General features: G+C 55.4%; 1 protein-coding gene across 1 annotated transcript in view; it reads right to left on the reverse strand.

Annotated features, from left to right (window-relative positions):
* ZFPM1 (zinc finger protein, FOG family member 1) overlaps positions 1-21,373 on the reverse strand; it is a 36,169-nt gene that overhangs the window by 7,066 nt on the left and 7,730 nt on the right. Inside the window, 3 exon segments of the mRNA XM_050311701.1 lie at positions 117-250; positions 10,438-10,527; positions 12,814-12,945. Coding sequence (XP_050167658.1) covers positions 117-250; positions 10,438-10,527; positions 12,814-12,945 — 356 coding nt within the window.

A 21,373-nucleotide genomic window follows, 5' to 3' on the forward strand; every position in this document is an offset into this window, starting at 1 on the left:
ACCAGGAAATTCCCAGGAAGTGAGGAGCCTGGGCAGCCCAAATGGACTTCTCTTCACAAACAATTTGTTCCTTTGGGACTTCCCCTGCCACCATCCCTATAGGGGTGGCTCCTTACCGTGTCCCCACGCCCTGGTGATGCCGGCTCGCTGTGGATGCTGCCCTGGAAGGGTCCCCAGGAGAAGCCCTCGGGGAGGCTCCTGCGGGTTCGCACCCGTCTCTCCCCATCCTGCACTTCCAGATCCAGCTCATCTGCAGGGAAACAGGCACAGCATCAGCACGACGCCCCCTAAAAACTCCCCAACCTGCAGCACCCCCAGAGCCCCGGGGAGGTGGGCACTCAGTTGGAGCCAAGAGCTGCTGGTGGGTGTCCCAGAGCTGCGTGTCCGTGGTGGGTGGTGGGATCCATCTGCTTGCCGGGTGGTCCCGGCATGGCACGGGGGGTCCTCCACGGCAGGGCCGGCCGTGGAGCGGAAGGAGCGTTTCCCATCCCCGCACCCAAAGTCACAGCAGCTTCAGGCCTTAATGGCTTTGATTATCTGATAAGCCTCTGGTTTAATGGGTTAGATAACATGTTAATACGCTATGAAGGCTGCTCTAAAATGTTTTAACTGTGCCTTTGTCTTTGGGAGCGCAGATAAGATGGCAGGTAACCAATACCCAGACGGATGAGCGCTGGCTGCCCCTCGCCGTGTCTGCTGTGCCCCAAAAACAAGCTGCTCCCTGAGGACAGCACGACAAACCCAACCCAGGCCACCCATCTGTGGCTGCGGATGCTCCTACCACCCCAGGGAAGCAGTGGGGTCCTCCCACTGCCACGCTAGGACAAAGAGCCCCCCTAAAGCCCCAGGGGCACCAAGGTGGAGGCAGCCTGTGCCTGGGCCCCGTGGGTGGGGAGGAGGCTGCTCTTTCTGAAGGCAAAATTGCTTTCAGAGCCGAGAGCACGGGGAGGATAAAGCGATCCCATGGCTGCGGAGATTGAAATCTGATGTGTTTATTAGCAGGGCTGACATCTGGATCCTCCCGGCGCTGGGGTGAGGTGAGGTGAGTGACTAGAAGTGCTGGGTGGTGTCACCTGCGATCACCTGGGTCCCACTGTCACCCCTGGGTACCCTCCATACACCCATCTGGGTCGCTGGGGACACAGCTCCGAGTGCATCCCAGGAGAGCAGCCAGTGCCCCATGGCAAAATCTGTTGTCCCCCAGGAGGTCTGTGAAGGTGTTGAAGGTCCCCGAGGTGTTTGGGGTCACCAGGCTGGTCCCTGTGCTTGCAGTGTGCCACCCTCCACTCCTGTGCTGCAGCCTCCAGCATGTGCTGGTGAAGGGAGGGATGGGCTCTGCCACAGCCCCTCTGCCCTGCTGGGGCATTCCCAATGCCTGCCTTCCCATTCCCACAGTCCTCAGTCTGGGAGCCCTTGGAGCTGGCCTGGAGCCAGAAAAGCTCCAAAAGCCACCCTGGCTGTGGGGATCCCAGCTCTTCTAGCTGACATTTCATCCCTGCAAAATGGTTTTGGGAGTGAACATGGCCCTGGCTGTGCCTGCCCTGCATTCCCAGCATCCTCCCACCCTGCATCTCTGGCATCCCCCTGCTTCACATCCCCAGCATCCCCCCACCCATTCCCTCATCATCTCCATCTCAGGATAGGGAGGAGAAGGAGAGATGAGGCCTTTGGGGAGCCAATGGGATTTATGGCTGGCACAAGTGACCCTGAGGAGGGGTAGCAGCAGCCCCTCATCCAGCTGATCCTCCCCACAAAGGACCTGGGGTCAGGCAGGGAGCAGTGACCATCAGTGTCCTCAGGGCTGAGCAGGGCAGTCAGACCCTCACGTGGTGCACGTTGCTCCACATTTCCAGTGCCCTCCCATCTGACTCCTGATGTGCTGGTGTTGGACTCACTCCAGCCTCAGCATCCCCATGCTTCCCACCCTCCTCCCTCATCCCAGCTCTGAGGAGGTGACAGCAAAGGCCCAAGCCCCAAGGAGAGCCCCAACAGTGGTGGCTCCCCCCTGGCTTTGTCACTCCGAGTATCCCAGCTGATTTTGGGGAATGGGAGCCCAACCGCCACCTCCCCCTGTCCGTGCCCCCCCTTTTTGCCCCCCTTCCCCCGTCTCACTGGTAATCAGCAGCGTTTGGGTCAGGAGACCATGTCTCCGAGATAAGAGCATTCGCCTGACACTTCCCATGTCAGAGCACTTCATCTTCTGTGTATCAATCCCCAGCAGAGAAAACACGCAGGCGCTGATAAAGAGAAAACCGTTCCAGACAGGGGGACAAAAATAGTGCTGCCAGAGCCAGCCCCGCTCCCGCCAGCACCCCACGGCCACAGCACCGGCCAGTGCCTTGAGCCACACAAAAACAAGGTGCTAGAACCCTGGCCAGTGCCTCAATCCACCCAAAAATGGGGTGCTGGAACCCCTGTTAGCAGTACTGAACCCCGGCCAGTGGTGCTGAGCAGTTCTTCATTCAGATGGGTGTCCCTGTGCCCAACCACAGCCCCTGTGGTACCTGCTGCACCCAGAAGGCAGCTGCTGCCCCTTCTCAGGGTCAGTTTGTGCCAGGGAATAAATCCCATTGGCTCCTCAAATGCCTCATCCCTCCTCCTCCTCCCTATCCCGAGGTGGAGCTGATGGGGGCACGGGCAGGGGGACACTGGGAATGCAGGGTGGGAGGACACTGGGAATGTGGGGCAGGGGGATGGCAGGGATGCAGGGCAGGCAGAGCCAGTGCCATGCTCATTCCCACATTGACATAGCACCAAAAAAGAGGAGGGGAAAGGTGATTGATTTTTCCAACTAAGCACACAGAACTGTTGTGTGAGAACAGGGAAAATGATGCTGAGAGGGATTGGGAGGCCTGGAATATGCTGTGCGTCCACACTGTCCGCACTTGGGACAAAGCCTAAAGCCAGTGGGCTGTGTCCTCTTATGGGGACCATCAGGCAGCAGGAAGCAATCCCACTCCCCTGCTCCCTGGATTCAGCCACATCCCCTTGCCTGCATGCTGGGAGGTTGGGAAGAGCCAGTGCCAGCCTGGGGGGTGTCCTGGAGAGTATGGGAGCAAAGTCCATAGGCTCCAGCTCTCTGTGGGATCCCCCAGCACGTGAACAACCCCCCCACGTATCTCACCTGGCCATCGGTCCCAGGCAGGCGGTGCCCGGTTATCGCTGGAGGAGGGTTTATCTCCCAGATCATTAACCAAATTGGGCAGGGACCTGCCTGTTTGCTTTAGGTTGAAAAGAAAAGCAGCAGGAAGGAAAGAAGGAAGGAAGAAAGGAAGGGGGGAAAAGCCCCTGGTGAGCCAGGTGCACCTGCCTGGTGTGACACAGACCCCGATGCTCCAACCACTGCCGAAACACGAAACACAGGGTGCGGGGTTGCTCCCTGCCCCTGGGGCTGCCTGGCTGTGCCTCAGCTTATCTCCCCATCAGAGATTCCAAAGGAATAGGTTGAGCTTGGCCAGGGAGCAAAGATTAATCCTGTCATCACACCACAGCCACGCACCCACGATCGATGGCTGAGCATGGCCGGCACTCACGTCCCTGTGGATCTTGAGGATTCTGGGTGTTCACATCGGAGGGAGGAAGCTGTGAGGCATCATCCTGACATGGGGTGTGATGAAGATCAACAGCAAGAGCCCCTCTGCAAGGTGACCCACAGCTTTCCTATGGCCAGGGAAATGAATGGCAGTGCCAACAGCAGCACGAAGCCAGGCCAGCTCCTGCAGCCACCCGCATTTGCTCCTGGATGCTCTGGAGATGCAGCCACATCCAAGCACCCAGATTTACTTTCCTTGCAGGAGCAAGGCCCAGACAAACCCACTCATGCCATGCCATGCCATGCCATGCCAATCAGTTCCTGCATCCTTTGCCCCAGTTGCATCCATATGATTTGAATCACATCTGAACAAACTGCTCTGCCCCTCACTGGAACCTGGACTCGTAGGTCCCCGCAGTGTTTGCAGCTGCCTGGATACTATCAGGATAAATACTGCTATGGGGGTGTCACGGGATCACATCCCAGTATCAGCCATGTTGTTCTGATTAAATACAGTGCCTGGTGCCAGCCCTGGGGGGCCATGTGCTTGGGAATGGTCCCCACACCAGCCCTGAAGATGGAGAGACTGGGAAAATGAGAATAGACTGGTGGTGTCTGCTCTCAACCCAACACGGGATGTCCCATGGCATGGGAACACTCAAGGAGGAGGGAGGATGGAAGGAAGGATTGGGAAGGATGGATGAATGGATGGGGGACCTCTCAGCTCGCACCCTGCCAAGAGGCAGAGCAGTTTGTCTGGATGTGACTCAAGTCCTGTGGATGCAGTTGGGGTAAAGGGATGTGGGAGCAGCTTGGGTTGGGATAGGACAAGTAGGTTTGTCTGGGCCCCTTCTGTGCTTCCTTCCTGCTCACTCCCACAAGGAAAGCAAAAGTAGGTGCATGGATGTGGCTGCATCTCTGGAGTACCCAGGTGCAAACGCAGGCAGCCACAGGAGCTTACCTGGCTCTGTGCTGCTCCTGGCAGTGGGAGAGATCCATCCATCCATGGGTATCCAACTTCCCAGGGCTCTCCTGCTCTTGTCCAGGGAAAGTCAAGCCAGAGAAGCCCCAGTTCCCCCGGCAGCCCCGGCCCGGCCCCGCCGCGCGCCCCAGCTGCTGTTTTTAGAAGCGGCAAGTGCGCGGCGGAAGGAATAAATCCTGACAACTCAACTAGTGAAATGATGTGATGGCACCGCTCCGATAAGATGGAGGGAGCCGATTGGGAAGAGTCTTAAGCTGTGAACACGCAGCATCTCCACTCTTCACCTCCGCTCACAAAGGGAAATCTCTCCAAAGGGGCTAAGGAGATTATCCCGGCTTTGCCGTCCTGGGTGCTCGAGTAATCAGGGCAGCCTTGGGGACGACAAAAGAGTGAGGAGGGTTTAAATTGAGCCTTGCTGGGCTGCGCCTGCTTGGGCTCAGCCTGGGCATGCTCTGGCTGAGCTGCCATGGACAGGAGAAGGGATAACTGTGGGAGAGCTGGGCTCTGTCCCTCAATTTGGGATGCAGGGGAGACCCCATTGCCCCGGTGGGGCGGGAGCCGAGGGGGGATTTCTGCCTTTATCACTCCTGCCCATCGCTTGCAATGTATTGATTTTTTTTTTTGCCCGAGTACAAAAGCGACTCGTTATCGGGCTGAACCCTGCCCCCGGATAATGGAGGAGCCGTGACCTGCCCCGGCACGGAGCGGGCACCTCCCGGCACCCGGAGGGGCTGCCGAGGGGCCAGGGGGACCCATGAGGTGCTGCACTCCAAACAGGCCTGGCACCCGCTCACCAGCTGTGGGGCACAGCTGGCAGGCGCTGGCAGCGGGGCAGACACCGGCTGTGCCACATGTTGCCCGGGATTGCCCTTCCCTCATGTCCCACGTATCCCGGGGTGTCCCGCCCCAGCAGGATGCGGCCTGATAAGCCTCCCTGGGACGTTTGCGTTTGGGGTGTTGCTGTGCCTTGCTGGAATGGGGCTCTGAGGGTGTCCCTGTCTCCAGAGGGTCCCTATCCCAAGGGGGTCCTTGTCCCCAGGGAGTCCCCATCCCAAAGTGGCCCTCATCCCCAGAGTTCTTATGACAAGGAGGTCCCCATCTCAGGAAACAAAAGGGACCTGTGCCTTCAGGAATGGGGCCATAAACACTGGGAATAAGATTAGAAAAAGCTCACTGAAAATGAGAAGGAGGAAAACTTCCTGGCTTCCCTCCTGATGGTCATTTGGTGGTGTGACCCCTGTGCCAGGGCCCATCTCTCCCTGCTCTGTCCCCACTCATGGACCTCATCCCAAGGTGTCCCAATCCGCTGGGTTCTGCCATCCCAAGGACGTCCCTGTCCCCCCAGGGGTCCTCATCACAAGGGGGTCCCCATCCCAGGAAATAAATGGGACCTATGCCCACAGGGCTGGGGACAGGAATAAACACTGGGAGAAAACACCATAAAGCATTCAGGATAGATGGGAAGGTGGAAAACTTCTTGGTTTCCCTGGGCCTGCCAGAGTGGCAGGACCCCTTGTGCCAGGGCCCCCCTGTCCTTGCTCTGTCTCCTCTCCTGGGGCTGCTGAGACCCCCCAGCCCTGCCCAGGCTGGTGCCAGGCAGTGGATGGGGTTGGCACTGGGGGGGCAGGAAGCCAGAGAGGGGGAGGAAGGGGAGGGAAGGGGCCCCTGGAGCTGATGCAGAGGGTTGATATCCCCTCCGGAAAAGGAGAGGGGACCATATGGGGGGTCACTGCCACAGCCCAAGCGCCTGTGGGGGAAAGGGAGGACCCCTGGGGGGTACCCAGATGGAGGAGGGGGGCCCAAGTAGCAAGGCAGTGAGTGACTGACAGCTGTCAATCACCACAAGTCTGGCAGCATCTCCCTCAGGGCTCTCACCACAAAAGCGCAAGATATTTTTCTCTTTCCCAAGGGAAAATGTAAAGGAGGATGGGGACAGAAGGGGGGACACTGCCTGTACCTCTCAACATCCTCTGGCACTGCCTGGCGCAGGGATATCCCTGTCGGGCTCTGGGAAAGGCTGGTCTGGATGTCCCCAACATTGTCAGTGTCCCCAAAACAGCCTGAGTACTCCCCACACTAACAGTATTCCCAAAACAGACTGAGCATCCCTCCACCCAACCAGTGTCCCCAAACTGGTCCGAATATCCTTCCACTTAGCAATGTCCCCAAACCACTCCGAGCATCCCTGCACCCCATCAGTGTCCTCAAACTGTCCCCTCCACCCTACAATGACCCCAGACCCTGCGAGGGCAGGGACATGTGTGGGTACAGACCCCAACACTGACAGGTCCCCTTTCATGTCCCAAATCCAGGACAGGTGCCACCACCACTGCTGGGATCATTCCCATCCTGACGCCAAACATCCCGATGCCTTTGGCACATGCCTTTGCTGGACACAAGCCAGGCAGGGGGGGATTTCAGGGTCCTGGGGACCCCTTGATTTTGGAGGGTTGGGGGGTTAATTCCTTGAATCCCAACTTTCCCCCATCCCCCAGCAATCTACCACAAACACAGCTATCTGCTGCTCAGCTCCCAGTGATAAAACGGAATAGCTGGAATAATTTTTCCCACCCACACATACCAGGGTGGAGGGGAAGGGGGAGTGATGGGGCAGATGCGGCGGGGGCTCTGCCCCTCCCTCCCCCCGGACGAGCCGTCCCCCCTCATTGTGCCCTGCTCGCCCCGATAATAAACCTTGAGGTTTCCAGACAAACTCCGGGCAGCCGGAGATTATTGAAGCAGGAGACATGGCGCAGATAAACACAACCGAAGGGGACAGGGAGGAGAAGGGAAGGGGGAGGTGGGGGGAAAGGGGTAAAAAAAGGAGTTTGGAGTTTTAATTAGATGCACCAAAAAAACTAGGAGTTGGTCTGTGTCCTCCCGATACCCCGCACAGAGGGTGGGGGGTGAGGATGGATTTGGGGGATCAGGAGACGTGCACTGTAATTAACCCAGAGCCATCGTTACTGCCCAGAGTAAATATTAATATTAAATTAATATTTCATAATTATTAATTATTAAATAAAGCCCAAACAGGCAAGACAGCAGCAGGAGTTGGGGTTCAGCAAGGTGGAACCCCAAACAGAGAAGCTGATGTAGTGAAGGGGGTGAGGAATTCCCTGGGAAGGTGGTGGGACACAGCAAGGTGGAAAATGCAAAAGCCATAGGTTTGGCCCCAGATCCTCCATCCCATCCCAATCAGTGGCCTGTGGGGTTCCCACAGGGACAAAAGTAAAAAGCTTCATCCCACCTGGCAGAAAGGCGAGAGCCATCCAGGATTCCCAGGGGGTGCAGCCTCCCAGCAGCTCCCAGTGGGGATTCTCCAGTGGCTTGTAATGTGGTTGAGCAGCCTGTCCCTCATGGGGGCTCTGCTCTGCTGCATTCCTGTCCCAACTTCACGTGAAATTTGTTGGAGCTTTTTATCTTATCCCCCTGGGAAAACAGGCTGGAACAACCTCCACCTGGTGAGGTTGACTGGGCAGGGATGGGACAGCCCCAGGATGGGAGTCAGAGCCTGTGGCTGCTCCTGAAATTCTCTGATACCAGCCCTCCTCCAGAAAAACAGAAGAGAGTGGGAAAGATGGAAACCTGGGGCATGGCTGGCAGGGCTGTGGGGAATGGTTTGGAGGAATTTGGGATGGTGTGGAAGAATTTGGGGAGGATGGACATCCTGTCTCCAGCCCCACCAGAGGACAGAATGAGCACAAAGGATGTCCATGCTCCATCCTGGGATCCTGTTGGGAAGTAGAACCGAGTCAGGGTGTCCCAGCACCCTGGATGAAGGGGTAGCACATCTGTAAAGGCTCACAAGTTGAGGATTGGAGCCTCCAGCTCCTGGGAATTTGCCTATCAGCCAGGCAAGCTGCAGGGAACAAGGTCACTTCAAAGATAAACCAAAACCCTCCTTCTCCCTCCTGGCACGTGGGGCCCCGTGGTGAGGTCCTGGAATGCCACATCCCCTCCAGGACACTGGGAAGCCCTTTGGGAGACCCAGACCACCAAACCACAGCGGGGGTGACCCAGGGACCCCTCTCCAAAAATCACCAGGGGAAGGCGGGAGGGTGAACAAAGGCAGCCCCGGCCCCCACCCTGCACGTTGCATCTTCGCAGCTGCCATTGCTGACACATGGCGGATCCTGCCAGATAAAAAAGAAAATTCAGGCTGCTCCGAGTTTCCCTTTTCGCCAGCTCCATCCCTGATAAGTGCAGAGCCTGCAGAGCTCCTGATAGACGGGCTATCGCGGCGGTTGGTGCAAAAGGAACACCCTATCGCTGCGGCATCGCCGGACCGCCATCAACTCCCCGCCACACCGAAATTAATACCACTCCAATTACCAGAATAGAGATGGGCTGGGAGAGGGCGATAATAAAATCTCTTTTACATAAAGAATGCAAATAACCCGCTCGGCGAGGGGAGGGGGGAAGGGAGGCACCAGGGCCACAGCTGAGGTGTCATGGTTCCTTTTGGGAGCCTGTGGCTGGTGGCACTATTGGGATGAGGGGCTGTGTGGTTTGGTGATCCCCCTGGGAATGGGGGCACCCATGGGGTTGGTTTCACAGCCCCCTCCTGCCCTGCACCAGGATACCAGGAGCACGGTGGTGCCGGGGGCAAAGGGCTGGGGAGCAGATAAGGAGGAGCCGGGGGTGGCCTCGCAGCTCCTTCCTGCCCGGCACGCAGGAAGGGCCGGGATATCAGCAGGGCCGGCGAGAGCTTCCCCTCGGATGGGGCAGGAAGGGGGAGTGGGGCCAGGGCTCCATGCGGGGCTGTGGGGACTTCAGCAGCTGCCAGAGCATGTGTGCTGGCAGCTGGCACTTCCCAAGGCTCCTCCACCGCCCAGCCCACACCTGAGGCTGTTTGCCCTGGGGACACACCGAGACCTTCCTGTGGCATCTGTCACTGAAGGGCAATCACTGCCCTGAATCAGGGTTGCCCCTTCCCAACTCACTGCTCCAAAACCAGATCCAACAGCATCACCTGACCAGGAGCTCCCCTGGGAGGAGCAGGGTGTGGGCAGCACCAACAGGGCCCAAAATCTGGCACATCCACCCTTTGGGGTCTCAACCCCCCAGATTCCATCCCCATCCACCTGCAGGAGCTACTCCCAGTGGACAGGCACCCACAAACCCAATCAAGGAGCAACAGACCATAAACAAAACCACAGGAAGTCCCACCTCAACATGAGGAAGAACTTCTTTCCATGGAGGGTGGCAGAGCACTGGAACAGCTGCCCAGGGAGGGGGTGCAATCTCCCTCTCTGGAGACATTCCAAGCCCACCTGGATGTGCTCCTGTGTCACCTGCTGCAGGTGACCCTGCCTTGGACTGAATGATCTCCAGAGGTCCCTTTCAACATCAAATACTCAGTGATTCTGTGAATCTGAGCAGCAGAGCCCCGTAACCCCGTGGGTTTGGAGATAGGGGGTGATAGGGCACGGGGTACCCACAGGGCACGTCAGGCCTTGCCAGGCTGCCCCGGTGCCGGCGGCCCCAGTGCGGAGATGCCGGCAGGGAGATAGAGGCTGAATTCGCTCCTTGGGGTTTTGATAATCATCACGAAACCGCGCAAGCATCGCTCTTGTGGTTGCCAGCAGGTTTGCAGAGTGCCCTGGTGCGACGCAGGACGGGTCCAAACCCTCCCTGTGCCAGGGAACATGATGCCAGATGGGGGGATGGCATCCCTGCTGCACCCAGCTTGGCTTTTAATGGCCCAGCAGCACCTCAGGGACGTGGGGGACGACAACCACCTCCTGCAACTCCTCTCCAGCAAAAGTGCTGCTGTTTGCAGCCTGCCCAGCTCCCAGTGCTTCCAGTCCTCCTCATACTGGTGTTTAGAAGAGGCAAATGCTTGAGGGCGACTCCAGCCCACAACCCAGTCAGGACACTGGGACAGAGTGGGATGACTGGCCGCACACCAGGGACTCACCTGGCCCATTCCATGTGTCCAGCTCCTGTGGGTTTTCTCCAGGATCTGGCTTCTCCGGTTCCTTTGGACTCTCTGGAACGTCTTTAGACTCTGCAGCAGGAGGGGGAAGGCAGCAGGTCACAAGCAGGGAATTTCAGAGGCAGCGTACCATGGGGAACTGGGACCACTGCACCAGTGACACCCCAGGACTGGGATCAGCATAGGGAAGGGGTTCACTCTTGAGGAAGCACACGGGGGGATTCCCAGTGTCCAAACCCCCACCTCCCCTGGGGATGACGCAGCCAAGTCCACCCTCACATCCACCCCAAGCATTTCCCAACCCACCTCCCAGAAACCTGCCACCTCCCTCTCATCCTGCTGCGGTCCCACGTCACCCGGCTCAGTCCCACTCCCATCACGGCTCTATTTGTGGCGTATTCATAGCAACTTGATAACAATTATTTTCTCCATTAACTGCTGCTGGAGATGGGCTGATAAAGCCAATCTGCATATGACAGTGTGGAAGATTAGTGCCCAAAGTACATGTTTGCCTTGGCGTCCCGGGCGGATAACCAGCACGGAGCCCAATCGATCGGCGCCACTGCGAACGCCCAGGGGTGACGTCACCAGCATTGGAGATTATTAATACAGGTGATAAGCGGAATGATTAACATCAAATAAATCAATCACCGGGTATAAAAGTCCTATTATTTTTGGCTATAAATCAAAGTGCCTGGCATATCGATTTTTATCCATCGCGCTGAAAGCTTTAGTGGCCGTTATTGCTGCTCGGCGTTATCTCTGCTATCACCTCTTTATCGAGGCAGGCCAGTGCCAGGTGCAGCTCCGCGCCCCAGCTCCCGGCTCCGAGCCCCCAGCCCGGCTCCCCCATCAGATAAGAGCTGCTCGCTTCCTCTGCTGCTGAGCAAAGTTTGCCAGGAGACCTCGCCGCTCCAGATATCAGGGTCCCTTTCCTGCTCCAGTGATCAGGGTCTCCTCCCTGTCCCAACTATCAAGCTCCCTTCCCTGCCTTAGCTATCAGGATCCCTTCCCTGCCCTGAATATCAGGGTCTCTCCTTGCCCCAATTATCAGGGGTCACTTCCCTGCTTCAAATATTGGGGTTCCTCCCTGTCCCACCTATTGGGGTCCCTTCCCTGTCCCAAATATCAGAGTCCCTCCCTGTCCCAGCCCCTGGGGTCCCTTCCCTAGCCTGGCCCACCCCTGCCTCATCTACCAGGTCCCATCCCTGCCTCAAATACAGGGTCCCTCTGTGTCCTGACTACTGGGGTCCTTCCCTGTCTCAGCTATTGGGATCTCTTCCCTCACCCAGATATCAGGGTACCTCTCTATCCCAACTCTCAGGGTCCTTCCCTGCCCCAATAGCAGGGTGCTAGTGTGGCTCCCTGGTGCATTGTGGCTCGGTTTCCCTGGTTTTGGGGGACACTTTGCCCCTCAAACACCACCAGCTGAAGGCAGTGGGGGTTTTTCCAGAGCCACGGCCGTGCCGGGGCCCAGCGGCTCCATGAGCCGGCGCAGCCTTGCCTTGGCGCGGTTATCTCAAAGGGAACTGCAAACATTAACTGATTGGGATTTGCCCCCACCTCCACAGGAAGGAACTTAAAGGATATCTGGGGACTGTTTCAGCCCGGCCCTGAATCGCAGCCACCTTTGGGGTGCGGCACAGCTCAGCTCAGCTCAGCTCGGCCTGGCGGCAGCTTGGCGGCAGCGTGGGCAGGAAGGCAGGAGCCACGGCCCTGTGCCCCCAATCCATCCGTGGCACTGACAGTGCCAGCACCTGCAGCCTCAGGGGCTACTCTGCACCCTGGGGAGTACCCTGAGGCATGTGACTTTGCACCCCAAGGAGTCACTTTGTACCCAAAAGGATGCAACTTTTCCCTCCAAGGGGTCACTTTGCAGCCCAAGGAGTCACTTTGTACCCCAAGGAGTCATTTTGAACTCAAGGGATGTGAATTTGCACCCCAAGGGGTTATTTGGCATCCTGGGTGGGGGAAGGAACTTTGTACCCCAAGGGGGTCACTCTGTATCCCAAGGGAGCACTTTGCACCCCAAAATATAGGACTTTGCACCCCAGAGAGACACTTTGCATCCCTGGGAGGGGTTGCTTTGTACCCCAAGGGATGTGACTTTGGAATCTGGGCTGCTCCCAGTGGGTCCTGAGGATGCCCAGAGGGACAGAGCACCCCAAGGACATAGAGGAGGGGGAGGTCTCACTAAATCACCAGCATCACAGGGTGGGTTGTTGCTTTGATAGTTAATTTCCACCCTGGCCCACCAGCAGAAATGGTGCCCAGGCTGCCAGCATGCCCAACAGATTGCTCCGGTGGCAGAGCCTGTCCCCATGGTGTGGGGACACCACAAGGAGCCCCCTGGCTCACCTTCACTGCCGGGGGGGCTGGAGGGGTCATGCTCGGCAGAGCCCTCATGGTCCGAGGTGGCCCCGTCCCTCTCCGAGGGGCTCTTCTCCCCCACTGGGCCGTCCTCGCCTTCCTCCATCGCTGCCAGGGAACCTGCCGGGACACAGAGAGGGTGATTAGGGGGGAGAACCACTGGGAAAAGACTCCCAGTTGGGAAATTAGGATGCTAGTGCATGATGGGAAGGGAAGGGAAAACCCCTGCCTGGCCATCCCTGAGGTCCAACATCTCCCTGACGTCCCTTGTCCATTTGCAGAGGTGGCCACTCCTCTGCTCCAGGTGTATCCTGAGGGACACCTGGTCCCACCCAGACATCATGGGAAATAAGCCCCACACCTGCCTGGGAAAAGAGTGGGGTCCCCTCATACCACAGGCACACAGATGTGGTATCACTCCCGCTCCCACCCAAAACCCCACCGTCATCTGCCCCAAAAGGGACCCCAGAGATGGTCCCCAACACCCCTTGTCTGGTGACACAAGGGGGATGATGCTGCAGGGACACAGAGGGGGTACAGACAGGGTGCAAAGGGGGTGCACACAGGGGACACCCCACCAGCCCTGCCAGCCCTCTCAGCCATTTCCATGGCAACGCAGCATCCCCAGCCAAGAAAGGCCGGACCAGCAGCACACATGGCTCGTGCCACGCGATGCTGTGGTGCCGGGGGCTGCCCAGTGCCCCATCCGGCACTGCCAGCACCAGGATCGGCACAGGGACACCCCGTCTGCAGACCTCAGCTGCTCTCCGTGACTCCAGGCATGTATATTTACAGCAGGAGAACAAAGAGCCCATAATCTATACAAAGCAGACAACAATGAGCGTGAATAAAGAGGCTGCCGGAGAAGGGAAGGCAATTTATTCTAATTCTGCTAATTTCAGTTCCAGCACAATTAAAAAGGCTCTGATAATATTCAGAAACAATCGCCAGCTAACAAATCGTTTCTCTCGCTGTAAATGAAACATTGTTAGGCTAATTTCTTCTTTCACGCCTTCACGGCTCTTGGGCTTCTGATAAAGTTAACCCGACGCTCGCCTGCACCGTGGTTTGGCACCTCCAGCCTGGCCAGGGAGGGATGGATGGGGCTGGAGAGGGATGGATAGGGTCGGGATGGCGTGTGGCACCCACCCAAGAGTGCCAAAACCAGCCACATCCTGCCCTGAAACACCGGGGCCCAACCAGGAAGAGGATGGGGATGAGCCTGGGTGCTGTGGTATCATCAACTGCCTACAGGGATAGTGGGCAGCCAACAGCATCCTGGCACTGTGTCACTATATGGGTCCCTGGATGCATCCTGGGATGACCCACATCCCACCCTGAAACACTGATCCCCAACCTGGAGGGAGATGGGAATGCTCCAAATAAGTCCAGATGGAGTTTGAGTACCTTGGCATCACCCAGTGCCTACAGGGATGATGGTCGGCCAACATCATCCCAGCACCATGTCACTGTGGTCCCGGGATGCATCCCGGGATGACCCACATTCTACCCTGAAACACTCATCCCCAACCTGGAGACAGATGGGAAAGGGTTTGGGTACTAAAGCATCATCAACTGCCTACAGGGATGATGGGTGGACAGCAGAATCCCAGCACTACATCACCACAGTCCCTGGATGCATACTGGAATGACCCACATCCCACCCCAAAACACCTATCCTCTACTAGGAGGAGATGGGGATGCTCCATATAAATCCAACTGTGTAAAACCTGGAGTTTGGGTACTGCGGCATCACTGAGTGCCTACAGAGGTGATGGATAGTCAACAAATCCCAGCACCATGGCACCATGGTCCCTGGACACACCCACATCCCACCCCAAAAGGTCCATCCCCAAACAGGAGGGAGAGGGGGATGCTCCACATAAAAACAACTGGAGCTTGGGCACTGTGGTGTCACCCAGTGCCTACAGCGATGATGGGCAGCCAACAGCATCCTGGAATCATGTCACTAGGTCCCTGGATGCATACCTGCATCCCGTCCCAAAACATCAACCCTCAAGCAGGAGGGAGCTGGGGATGCTCCACAGAAATCCAACCGGGGTTTGGGTACCATAGTGTCAACCGGTGACTTAGAGGGATGATGTATCCCACATCCCAGCACCACGCCACTGTGGTCGCTGGATGTATTCCACCTTCCCTCCCGAAACACCAATTCCCAACTAGGAGGGAGTTGGGGATGCTCCACATAAATCCAGCCATGTAAAACCAGAGGTTTGGGCACTGTGGTGTCACCCAGCGCCTACAGGGATGATAGGCAGCCAACAGCATCCCAGCACCATGTCTCCGTGGTCCCTGGATGCATCCCAGCACCCAACCTGTCCTGCTGCACATCCCACTCCCAGCACACCCACCCAATCCCTAGGGATGCACTGCCGGTGCTCTGGGCCGTGCGGGTTAAACGAACTGCTGGATGACTTAAAAAAAAAAAAAAAAAAAGGAGGAAAAAAAGGCCAAAAAAAAAAAAGCAAGTGAGGGAGAGGGAGCGCAGAGCAGGGAGCGGAGCGTCACTTCTCCGGGATTGCTGGAAGCCCTGCACAGTTATCACCGCACACAGCCTCCCTCGGCTTGCCTGATCTGTCTATTCTTCATTAAGCAAATACGCTGAAATGGAAATGAAAACATAATAGCTATTTGATTTTCGGCGAGATATTTTGCATATTGGTTCAGTGCTGATAGTGGAATTTCATCAACTCCCTTTTTTCATGCTTTAAAACTGAATTACTGAGGCTGGTTTTACAGAGAGGGGAAGAGCCAAAAAACGCTCCCTTCCAAGATACTCCGCTTCGACGATTAACTCTTCTCCCTCCCTCCTTCTCCTTCTTTTTTTTATTGATAACGAGGAAGGATTTCTCTTTTTTTCTTCTTTTTTTCTCAGGAAAAAAAAATAAAAATTGCAGTGACTAAAAACTTGCAGGAAGCCGAGGCAATGTGCCCCTGTCACCAAGGCTGGGGATGAGGGTCGGCATTCCCAGGGAAACCCATCGTTATCCAGGTAATGATTTGATCATTTCACTCCAATTAAGGTTCTCCCAGCACAGGAACAATAAAGCTTTTCTTGATTCCTTGTGCTTAGCTGGTAAATTAAATAAAAGGAAAAATAATATAGGGAATCAAGAAGGAGGGGGGACTTTTCCAGGCTGCCAAGAGCGAGACCCTGGGCGCTCCAAGAGCCGGCACGCAGACAAGAGCAAAGTGATAAGAGGCCTTGATAACAGATAGAAAATAGCAACAGCCACAGACTTTCCCACCGGCTCTGGAGCAGGGAGAGGGAGGAGGAGAAGGAGGAGGAGGAGACAGAGGAGGAGGAGGAAGAGTTCCCATGATAGGAAGCAGGTCCTGGATCAAGAACATGTGCAGGCTGGAGACAACCTACCTTTGCTGTTGCTCCCATCCAACTCCCAATTTTTACTTTTACATACATATTTAAATAAAAAGTCTCATCCAGCTTATCCCAATTCCCATCCCTGTAAGTGTTCAAGGCCAGATTGGACAGGGTTTGGAGCAACCTAGCTGGAAGGTGACCCTGCCTGTGGTAGGGGGGTGGAATAAGATAAGCTTTGAGGTCCTTCCAACCCAAGCCATTCCATGATTCTCTTTTTTAAACATAAAAAGTCACCCAAGTGCCCCCTGGGCAGACAGTGAGTCCAAGGAATGCTACAGGAGTCAGGGAGTGAGGACAAAGCCTGAAGCAGGGTGGTCTCACATCCCAAACCACCTCTCCAGGCACCTCAAAGCTCAGTCTTGGCTCTGGGGTGTCATTCCCCAGCACTAGCACTGGGGGGACCTAGGGGATGTCCCCAGTTGTGCCAGGGGATCCTGAGGGATATCTCCAGCTTCAACAGGAAGGCAGCAGGAGGGAGGATCCCTTATTCATCCTTCCAGCTTCTCCTCATTTCTGTGCTGGCACTGAATCCCTCTTTCAATTATAAAACCACAATAATAATAATAGTAATAATAATAACAATAACAAAAACCAACCCAAAAGCATGTGGGTGAGGCTCCAAACTGGGTTTTGGGGTGCACAAGGCATCACCATGATGCTCATCCATCACCTCATCATGAAAATGTGGGAATTCCACTCAGGCATCACTTCCTTGCTGCCCCTAAATCACCTTATTTTCCCCCAAATTTTGCAGCCAAGAGCAAAGGGCTGCAGGAAAAGGCACAGGGCTAGTATTCCTCAGGGAAAGACACTCTTGGAGACAAGTCACAGCTGCTCCTGATCCTTGCAAAACCCTCTCTGGTGATTTGGTGGGATCTGGCACAGCCAGGGGATTCCCCAGGGTCTCGGAGTAAGATTGTGCTGTGTCTGCCCGGAGCGAGCAACACCCAGAGAACAACCTGGGCTGCAAATCCAAACCCTCCAGTATCTGATGGGACACCAGCCCGCCTCTTCTCACCCAATTTTTCCCTGGTATGTACTAATGTTTGCTTTACCAACGACCTCGGCTGCTCCCTAGCCTGTTCCCTGGGGATTGGGAATGCCAAGCAAGGGCAAAGGAGGTTTTGGTGGCTGGGCAACGCCGCTGGTCCTCAAAGGTCATGTTATCCAATGGGTCATTTTTCACTCCCCTTGGGTGATGCTTTTGGGATCCAGCATTAAATTCCAATAGTCTCCAAAACAGGGATCCGTTTTGGAGGAAAATGGACTTTTCTGAGCACAAATCAACCCTCTCCACTATCAGCCCAACTGCAGCATCCCAGGGCTGGGCTCTCCCCATGGATATCGGCACATGAAATATCAGCCCTGTGCATGGAGCCGATAGTGGTTGGGGCCAGCCCCAGTGGTCTTTATCTCTAATTTGGGGCCCTTCTCTATCACCCCCAGATAAAACTCACCCTGACCCTTCCCGTGGTGCCCTGTGGTAAAAGGGCAAGGAGGAAAAAAAATACGGTTGGGGAGTTGGAAGGTGGAGTGGGGGGGTTTACAATGTGTTTATTGTAACATTATTAAATTTGTCCTGGTTTATCCAGAAGGGGAGTGGAGGTGGTGGGGGATGCTGTGATTGTCGATGGGAGTTATTTATAATAATTTATAAATCAAATTTACAAAATTAATACATTTATAAAGTATTTAAGCCTAGTTTAACCAGGAAGGGGATAAAGGGTAGTGTTGGAATGGAGGTAGTGGGGGATGTTGTGATCACTCATGGGGAGTATTTAGAATTATTTGTTATTAAGTTTATAAAGTATTTAGGCCTAATTTATCCAGGAAGGGAATGAAGGGTAGTGGGGGAATGGAGGTGGTGGGTGATGCTGTAACTGTTGGTGGGAGGATGCTCCAATTGTTCATGAGGTGCATTTATAATAATTAATATTATTAAAATTATAATGTATTTAGATCTAATTCATCCAGAAGGAGAATAGGGGATAGTGGGAGAATAAAGGATAGTGAGGGAATGGAGGTAGTGGGTGATGCTGCAATTGCTCATAGAGTGGCATTTACAATAATTATTAAATTTATAATATATTTAGACCATATTTACCGAGGAGGGGAATAAAGGGGGAATGGAGGCAGTGGGAATGCTGTGATTTCTCACAGTAGGGTGGGATACTTAGTTACTGCTGGGGACCTGCTCCTGTCAACACCCCACAGCACCCCAACCACCACAACCTGCTCTATGGAGCTGAATGAGCTTTAAGTTCCCTTCCAACTCAAACCATTCCATGATTCCACCCCCATCCCACCGATACAAACCACCCCATGGACCCACCCTGGGCACAGCCCCCCAAACATCCCTCGGCGCTCCCAGGGGAGCCCCCTGGGGAAGAGCAGAGCCGGGGAGCGGCTGAGCCTGAGAAAAAGCAGCGCTGCTGATATGGGAGAGATTGGTTTCAGCCGGAGCTGCTCCCCCTGCCAAGTCCATCTCGGATCTGCGCCGGGTGCAGTTACTTAACATTCATCACAGCCTGAACTCTGTAACTTTATCAGCGGGCGAGCGCGGCGCCATCGCGGGCCCAGCCATCCCCAGCCATCCCCGGCGCGGCGATCGCACGATAAACCGCTGATAGATTACGGGAGATTGGCTCACTCCAGGGGCCGCGATTCCCAGTGCTAACGGAGAGTGAGCTGGATCAACCCCCAGCCGAGGGGGGGGCACGCGGGACACGGGGAGAGATGAGGAAGACAATCCAGGGACAATGACAATGGAGTGACTTTACGTTTCAGATGGGGTCGATAACGCGCTGATAGATTTTAAGAGAGGAGAGAGTCTAATAGAGCCGTCCCCGGCCACGGCGCATCAGATGGATGGGAGCAGACTGCTCTGGGAGAAGGGATGTGAGGCTGAACATGGCCCTGCCTTCCCAGCTGGCAGGGAGATGGAGAGAGGAGAGGGTGGTCAGAGCACAGGAAGGAAACTGAGGCAGCTGGTGGGGCCCAGCAGAGAGGGACTGTTCCTCACTGGGGGTGTCCTCCACCCCAATCCCAATTCAAGAGCAGTTTGAGATGTTTAACCCCACAGCAATCAGGGTGGGATTTGGGCAGTTAGGAAGCTAGATAACCCAATAATATGGAATGAAACTCCATCCATGAAGATCAGGCTCCAAACATGCATGAGAGTAGGACAGATGTGCAAGGCTTATCTCCACCACCACTCCTGCACCAGGTGCCAGCACTGCTCCTGGCCAAAGGTCATTTTTCTGGCTGGAACCCCCTCAATTCTGGTACTTTTTCCCTACCTGAAATAAAGATATTCCAGTCAGGAATGGCTGGGGTGAGGGATGCTCACCCAGCCCCATGGAGCCCATCGTTACCAGGTGACAGTGAGGACAGAGGTCAAGCTCCTTGTTAACCTAGCAACAAATTACCCCAGGGATGCTGCACCAGAGTCATCCCCCTTCCTGTGGGAAGTGGCTCCAGGTCCTGCCAGGTCCATCTCACTGCCAAAAGCTGCTGGGAACAGGGATGGTTTTCAACCTCCCCCCCAGCCTTTCAGTCCATGACAGCCCCACGCGAGGACAAGGCCAGAGGGATGGGACAAGGGGGGGATGGTGGACGTGACCCAGAAGGCCACCAGAGTCATCAGCAAAGATGCCCTGGCTGGGACGTCCCTGCTGCTCCCAGTCCCATTCTGGATCACTCTGGAGTGTCCAGTCAAGGTTGGAGCAGCAAGCAGGAGCCGGGGGGGGAGTCAAACCAGCACGAATCCCTCCATTGCCTTCACCCAGTATCCCAATCCCCTTCTTCCTCCAACTCCAAGCCCTCACACTGGCTCCGTGGACGCCGAGTTTGCCTCCGTGCAAACGTGCCTGCGCTGCCTCTTTCTCTTTTTTTTTTTTCTGATTTTTTTTTCCTGTTCTTGGCATTTTGGTGGAGCGAGATAAGAGTAAAAAACAACAGAGCTGCTCAGAGAGTGAAAAAGGGAGATAGATAACGCAGATACCGACTCCTACACAAAACAGTCCTGGCTTTATCTCTGCTTTTTATCACAGTTCCCCTAAAAAAAATAAAGAGAGCAGCCCAACTGGAATGGGGCAGCACATTAAAAAATGAACTTTATACTGTTTGCTCTTTAGTTTTATATTTAGATGAAACAAACTTAGATTCTTGTGGTCGATACCTTTTCCAGCACAAGGAACCAACAGGTCCTGAAGGCCCATTTGCTCCAGTGGGGAAGAGTGAGGAAAGTCAAGGATAGTATTTAAGCCTGGATGGGGCAGTGGGATGAGGCTGCTCCCAAAGTATCCAGGGACTGGGCAGCATCCTGCTGGACTGAGCAGCATCCCATTGGATTGGGCAGCATCACACTGGACTGGACAGCATCCTGCAGCAGAACCAGCGAGGCTCAGGCTGGAGATGGGTATAGAAAAGCAGATGCTTCCCAAGCATCCCTGGGTCAGCTGGCTGCCAATCCCTGGAGACAGCCGGAGCCCAGCTGAGATGCCACAGCCAGCACCAGGATGCCAGCCGTGTTCCGGTGGCACTGCTGCAGCTGGCAAAGCCAAACATCCCCCTGATGTAAGCAGGGATCCTGGCATCCACGAAAGCCATCTCCATCCCAGCACAGGGACTGTATGTGCCATACACCCCATCCACAGGGCTCCCAAAAATTCTTTGCCGACCGTGACTCCCCTGTCCCTAAGGGCACCACACAGGGCTCTGCCTTCCTGCTGCCAACCTGGGCACAGGCTGGAAAGAGCATTTTGGAGCAGAAAACCCACAACTCACAGGGCACAGCCAGAAAGAGGGAAGGAAGTAAGGAAAAGAAAAAAAAAAAATCATAAAAATGGACTGGAGGTTTTTCCCTCCCCTCGCACTCCCTTCCCTACCTTCTTTTTGAAAAACATAATTTATCTGTGTATTATCAAGAAATCCAGACACTTTAATCAGTGAGCTATGAAGTCAGTATTTCCATTCTTATCTAGCGGAGGAGTGGAAATGGAGAGCAGATAGGCAGCTCCGAGCCCGTCCGTGGTGGGGAATGTTAATGGGAGGAGCGGCGGAGCCATTGGCTACCGAGCTGCCGCTATCGCTGCCATTATCGGGGCCTTATCGAGGCAACCATCGCAGCGCAGTAATGGGGCC

This window comes from Myiozetetes cayanensis, unplaced genomic scaffold, assembly GCF_022539395.1.
Source record: "Myiozetetes cayanensis isolate MyiCay16 unplaced genomic scaffold, myiCay2020 scf16, whole genome shotgun sequence".
NCBI classification, from domain to species: domain Eukaryota; kingdom Metazoa; phylum Chordata; class Aves; order Passeriformes; family Tyrannidae; genus Myiozetetes; species Myiozetetes cayanensis.